This window comes from Salvelinus alpinus, chromosome 16, assembly GCF_045679555.1.
Source record: "Salvelinus alpinus chromosome 16, SLU_Salpinus.1, whole genome shotgun sequence".
NCBI classification, from domain to species: domain Eukaryota; kingdom Metazoa; phylum Chordata; class Actinopteri; order Salmoniformes; family Salmonidae; genus Salvelinus; species Salvelinus alpinus.
Window position 1 is genome coordinate 55,498,159 of NC_092101.1, and position 6,901 is coordinate 55,505,059.

The following is a 6,901-nucleotide window of genomic DNA, read 5'->3' on the forward strand; positions in this document are numbered from 1 at the left end:
ACACACACACACACACACACACACACACACACACACACACACACACACACACACACACACACACAAGAACGCAGACACACACAAATGGACGCACACGTACAAACACAGTACGATTAAGGGCTGTGTTTTGGGGTGAGATTGGGCCCTTTAAAAAAACAAAGGATTAAAACAAGGAAACAGACAAACAGCAAACATAGCAGTCAATCTACTTCTACTGTCTCTCCCCCTCTCCTCTCCTCTCCTCTCCTCTCCTCTCCCTTCCCTCTCGTCCCCCTCCTACTGTATGGCTTTAGATAACATTAGAATTCATTCACACATTCTTTATATCCTCACTAAAAATAGCTCAGCGTTCTCTGTGAACATCCCAGTGCCATGGTTACGTGTGTGTCTGTGTGAACCACACCTCCATGAGAACAAACAGAGCAGCGAAGAAGAGCAGCGTGGCCCACTCCACTCTGTGCAGAATGATCTCAAAGTCCTGGATGTCAGCCAGCACTAGCAGCCACAGGGCCCCGAAGATAGCTATCCAACCTGGGGGAGAGAGAGGAGAGAGAGGACCCTGTTAGAACCACACTACTACAGCTAGCCCCACAGAGCCCTGAGGATATCTATCCAACCTGGGGGACAGAGAGGAGAGAGAGGACCCTGTTAGAACCACACTACTACAGCTAGCCCCATAGAGCCCTGAGGATATCTATCCAACCTGGGGGACAGAGAGGAGAGAGAGGACCCTGTTAGAACCACACTACTACAGCTAGCCCCACAGAGCCCTGAGGATATCTATCCAACCTGGGGGACAGAGAGGAGAGAGAGGACCCTGTTAGAACCACACTACTACAGCTAGCCCCACAGAGCCCAGAGGATATCTATCCAACCTGGGGGGAGAGAGAGGAGAGAGAGGACCCTGTTAGAACCACACTACTACAGCTAGCCCCACAGAGCCCTGAGGATATCTATCCAACCTGGGGGACAGAGAGGAGAGAGAGGACCCTGTTAGAACCACACTACTACAGCTAGCCCCACAGAGCCCAGAGGATATCTATCCAACCTGGGGGGAGAGAGAGGACCCTGTTAGAACCACACTACTACAGCTAGCCCCACAGAGCCCAGAGGATATCTATCCAACCTGGTGGGAGAGAGAGGACCCTGTTAGAACCACACTACTACAGCTAGCCCCACAGAGCCCAGAGGATATCTATCCAACCTGGGGGACAGAGAGGAGAGAGAGGACCCTGTTAGAACCACACTACTACAGCTAGCCCCACAGAGCCCAGAGGATATCTATCCAACCTGGGGGGAGAGAGAGGAGAGAGAGGACCCTGTTAGAACCACACTACTACAGCTAGCCCCACAGAGCCCAGAGGATATCTATCCAACCTGGTGGGAGAGAGAGGACCCTGTTAGAACCACACTACTACAGCTAGCCCCACAGAGCCCAGAGGATATCTATCCAACCTGGGGGAGAGAGAGGAGAGAGAGGACCCTGTTAGAACCACACTACTACAGCTAGCCCCACAGAGCCCAGAGGATATCTATCCAACCTGGGGGACAGAGAGGAGAGAGAGGACCCTGTTAGAACCACACTACTACAGCTAGCCCCACAGAGCCCAGAGGATATCTATCCAACCTGGGGGAGAGAGAGGAGAGAGAGGACCCTGTTAGAACCACACTACTACAGCTAGCCCCACAGAGCCCTGAGGATATCTATCCAACCTGGTGGGAGAGAGAGGAGAGAGAGGACCCTGAGATCAGGCTAAAGCCAGCCTGCTTGACCAACACTGTGACACAATCCAGCCATGCCACTGCAACCCCACTGCGTTTAGTGCACGAGCAAAAACCACAAGGAAGCTTTAAGGTTTTGAGTCCAGAAGTGCAAGAAATTAAGCTGAGTAATGGTAGAATTTAGTTTAAACATAAAGTGAGTTAACAAACCCATAAGACATACGGTGTAAGAGTACGAGACAGAATTAAAACCGTGTTAATCAGGAACAGTTCCATCAAGCCTCTGCTCAGTTTAATCTCACCGTACGTGTTGTGGGGTTTTTCACTCAAGTCCAGCCTGCGTCCCAAATGACACACTATGGGCCCTGGTCAGAAGTATTCCAGCCTGCGTCCCAAATGACACACTATGGGCCCTGGTCAGAAGTAGTCCAGCCTGCGTCCCAAATGACACACTATGGGCCCTGGTCAGAAGTGGTCCAGTTTACGTCCCAAATGACACACTATGGGCCCTGGTCAGAAGTGGTCCAGTTTACGTCCCAAATGACACACTATGGGCCCTGGTCAGAAGTATTCCAGCCTGCGTCCCAAATGACACACTATGGGCCCTGGTCAGAAGTGGTCCAGTTTACGTCCCAAATGACACACTATGGACCCTGGTCAGAAGTATTCCAGCCTGCGTCCCAAATGACACGCTATGGGCCCTGGTCAGAAGTGGTCCAGTTTACATCCCAAATGACACACTATGGACCCTGGTCAGAAGTGGTTGACTATATAAGGAACTGCCATTCGGGGGAACACCCTTTCTCTCTCTAACTAACCCATATTATAGAATCTGTCGTAATCTAACAATACATTACACCTGTCTGTTACCCTTTATGTATTCCAGTGTGCCATAGACAGACTGACTGACTGGCTTTGAGGAAACAGAACGATGTTTACAGCTTCCACCGAGGATTTCAAACGTCAAAATAGATGTTTGTACCTATAGAAACGTTACATAGACTGTGGCATTTTGGACTAACGGCACAATCACAGGAGTTTACTATCTATTAACATTCCTAGGTCTTTGGCCGTTTGTCCCTTGTAGGTCAGGGTGATAGATCGGGGAATCTGGGCAGCCATTTTAAAGGCTGACACGAAGAGAGACTTCTCTGAGGACAATCAAACAAGGTGACTCACCACAAAGATAAACTGAGTGTGTGTATGTGTGTGTGTCTGTGTGTGCGTGTGTGTGTGTACGTGCATGCATTTGTGTGAGAGAGGCAGCCAGAAGAATTGATTCCCATCAAAGCGTGCTCTGCCTTATTGTCCAATAATCCGACTGAGTTGAGTGTAACCAGGCTGATGGATAATGTTTCTGGTCAGGCTCGGTGGGTTCATTACCAAAGTATCCCACTCTACCACATATCTCAACCACAGCATTAAGGTAATCCTCAGAATTAAACCTCGTCTTTGGGAGGAAGGCGAGAGAGAGGTAGAAAGAGAGAGAGAGCGAGGGAGAGAGAGAGAGAGAGAGAGAGACAGAGAGAGGTAGAAAGAGAGAGTGAGAGCGAGGGAGAGAGAGAGAGAGTGAGAGCGAGGGAGAGAGAGAGAGAGAGAGAGACAGAGAGAGGTAGAAAGAGAGAGTGAGAGCGAGGGAGAGAGAGAGGTAGAAAGAGAGAGTGAGAGCGAGGGAGAGAGAGAGACAGAGAGAGGTAGAAAGAGAGAGTGAGAGCGAGGGAGAGAGAGAGAGAGAGACAGAGAGAGGTAGAAAGAGAGAGTGAGAGCGAGGGAGAGAGAGAGACAGAGAGAGGTAGAAAGAGAGAGTGAGAGCGAGGGAGAGAGAGAGAGAGAGGTAGAAAGAGAGAGTGAGAGCGAGGGAGAGAGAGAGACAGAGAGAGGTAGAAAGAGAGAGTGAGAGCGAGGGAGAGAGAGACAGAGAGAGGTAGAAAGAGAGAGTGAGAGCGAGGGAGAGAGAGAGAGAGAGAGAGAGACAGAGAGAGGTAGAAAGAGAGAGTGAGAGCGAGGGAGAGAGAGAGAGAGTGAGAGCGAGGGAGAGAGAGAGAGAGAGAGAGACAGAGAGAGGTAGAAAGAGAGAGTGAGAGCGAGGGAGAGAGAGAGGTAGAAAGAGAGAGTGAGAGCGAGGGAGAGAGAGAGACAGAGAGAGGTAGAAAGAGAGAGTGAGAGCGAGTGAGAGCGAGGGAGAGAGAGAGAGAGAGACAGAGAGAGGTAGAAAGAGAGAGTGAGAGCGAGTGAGAGCGAGGGAGAGAGAGAGAGAGAGACAGAGAGAGGTAGAAAGAGAGAGTGAGAGCGAGGGAGAGAGAGAGACAGAGAGAGGTAGAAAGAGAGAGTGAGAGCGAGGGAGAGAGAGAGAGAGAGGTAGAAAGAGAGAGTGAGAGCGAGGGAGAGAGAGAGACAGAGAGAGGTAGAAAGAGAGAGTGAGAGCGAGGGAGAGAGAGAGACAGAGAGAGGTAGAAAGAGAGAGTGAGAGCGAGGGAGAGAGAGACAGAGAGAGGTAGAAAGAGAGAGTGAGAGCGAGGGAGAGAGAGAGAGAGACAGAGAGAGGTAGAAAGAGAGAGTGAGAGCGAGGGAGAGAGAGAGGTAGAAAGAGAGAGTGAGAGCGAGGGAGAGAGGGAGAGAGAGAGACAGAGAGAGGTAGAAAGAGAGAGTGAGAGCGAGGGAGAGAGGGAGAGAGAGAGACAGAGAGAGGTAGAAAGAGAGAGTGAGAGCAAGGGAGAGAGAGAGAAAGAGACAGAGAGAGGTAGAAAGAGAGAGTGAGAGCAAGGGAGAGAGAGAGAAAGAGACAGAGAGAGGTAGAAAGAGAGAGTGAGAGCGAGGGAGAGAGTATGCTGCATCCACTTCAAGATATACTGTATTTGATTAAACAGGTGAGCTCTGGTAATTGCCTCTGGGAAATCATTTCACTGCTGATGAAAGCTGGGGGAGGGAGAGGGAGAGGCGATGGAGTGAGGAGAGGGGAGCGAGGGAGAGAGAACGAGAGAGAGAGGGAGAAGGGGAGAGTGGAGCGAGGAAGAGGGGATGGAGTGAGGAGAGAGGAGCGAGGGAGAGATAGAGGGAGATGGGATGGAGTGAGGGGAGGGGAGAGAGGGAGAAGGAGAGAGTGGAGCGAGGGAGAGGGGATGGAGTGAGGAGAGAGGAGCGAGGGAGAGATAGAGGGAGATGGGATGGAGTGATGAGAAGGGAACGGTCATGGCTTGTCCCAACCACCCAACCAAGGGGCCAAGAAAGAGACTCAGGTTGTTTTCTATAGCTACTCACAGAAAGAGACTCAGGTTGTTTTCTATAGCTACTCACAGAAAGAGACTCAGGTTGTTTTCTATAGCTACTCACAGAAAGAGACTCAGGTTGTTTTCTATAGCTACTCACAGAAAGAGACAGGTTGTTTTCTATAGCTACTCACAGAAAGAGACTCAGGTTGTTTTCTATAGCTACTCACAGAAAGAGACTCAGGTTGTTTTCTATAGCTACTCACAGAAAGAGAATCAGGTTGTTTTCTATAGCTACTCACAGAAAGAGACTCAGGTTGTTTTCTATAGCTACTCACAGAAAGAGACAGGTTGTTTTCTATAGCTACTCACAGAAAGAGAATCAGGTTGTTTTCTATAGCTACTCACAGAAAGAGACTCAGGTTGTTTTCTATAGCTACTCACAGAAAGAGACAGGTTGTTTTCTATAGCTACTCACAGAAAGAGACTCAGGTTGTTTTCTATAGCTACTCACAGAAAGAGACTCAGGTTGTTTTCTATAGCTACTCACAGAAAGAGACTCAGGTTGTTTTCTATAGCTACTCACAGAAAGAGACTCAGGTTGTTTTCTATAGCTACTCACAGAAAGAGACAGGTTGTTTTCTATAGCTACTCACAGAAAGAGACTCAGGTTGTTTTCTATAACTACTCACAGAAAGAGACTCAGGTTGTTTTCTATAGCTACTCACAGAAAGAGACTCAGGTTGTTTTCTATAACTACTCACAGAAAGAGACTCAGGTTGTTTTCTATAGCTACTCACAGAAAGAGACTCAGGTTGTTTTCTATAGCTACTCACAGAAAGAGACTCAGGTTGTTTTCTATAGCTACTCACAGAAAGAGACAGGTTGTTTTCTATAGCTACTCACAGAAAGAGACTCAGGTTGTTTTCTATAGCTACTCACAGAAAGAGACTCAGGTTGTTTTCTATAGCTACTCACAGAAAGAGACTCAGGTTGTTTTCTATAGCTACTCACAGAAAGAGACAGGTTGTTTTCTATAGCTACTCACAGAAAGAGACTCAGGTTGTTTTCTATAGCTACTCACAGAAAGAGACTCAGGTTGTTTTCTATAGCTACTCACAGAAAGAGACTCGGGTTGTTTTCTATAGCTACTCACAGAAAGAGACTCAGGTTGTTTTCTATAGCTACTCACAGAAAGAGACTCAGGTTGTTTTCTATAGCTACTCACAGAAAGAGACTCAGGTTGTTTTCTATAGCTACTCACAGAAAGAGAATCAGGTTGTTTTCTATAGCTACTCACAGAAAGAGAATCAGGTTGTTTTCTATAGCTACTCACAGAAAGAGACTCAGGTTGTTTTCTATAGCTACTCACAGAAAGAGACTCAGGTTGTTTTCTATAGCTACTCACAGAAAGAGACAGGTTGTTTTCTATAGCTACTCACAGAAAGAGACTCAGGTTGTTTTCTATAGCTACTCACAGAAAGAGACTCAGGTTGTTTTCTATAGCTACTCACAGAAAGAGACTCAGGTTGTTTTCTATAGCTACTCACAGAAAGAGACTCAGGTTGTTTTCTATAACTACTCACAGAAAGAGACTCAGGTTGTTTTCTATAGCTACTCACAGAAAGAGACTCAGGTTGTTTTCTATAGCTACTCACAGAAAGAGACTCAGGTTGTTTTCTATAGCTACTCACAGAAAGAGACTCAGGTTGTTTTCTATAGCTACTCACAGAAAGAGACTCAGGTTGTTTTCTATAGCTACTCACAGAAAGAGACTCAGGTTGTTTTCTATAGCTACTCACAGAAAGAGACTCAGGTTGTTTTCTATAGCTACTCACAGAAAGAGACTCAGGTTGTTTTCTATAGCTACTCACAGAAAGAGACTCAGGTTGTTTTCTATAGCTACTCACAGAAAGAGACTCAGGTTGTTTTCTATAGCTACTCACAGAAAGAGACTCAGGTTGTTTTCTATA

General features: G+C 47.5%; 1 protein-coding gene across 1 annotated transcript in view; it reads right to left on the reverse strand.

Moving 5' to 3' along the window:
• LOC139540638 (P protein-like) overlaps positions 1-2,971 on the reverse strand; it is a 42,569-nt gene extending 39,598 nt beyond the window's left edge. Inside the window, exons 1-3 of the mRNA XM_071344448.1 lie at positions 2,962-2,971; positions 2,766-2,873; positions 404-531 (exon numbers count right to left, since the gene is read on the reverse strand). Coding sequence (XP_071200549.1) covers positions 404-531; positions 2,766-2,873; positions 2,962-2,971 — 246 coding nt within the window. The remainder of the gene's footprint in view (positions 1-403; positions 532-2,765; positions 2,874-2,961) is intronic.
• Between the last annotated feature and the right edge of the window lie 3,930 nt (positions 2,972-6,901).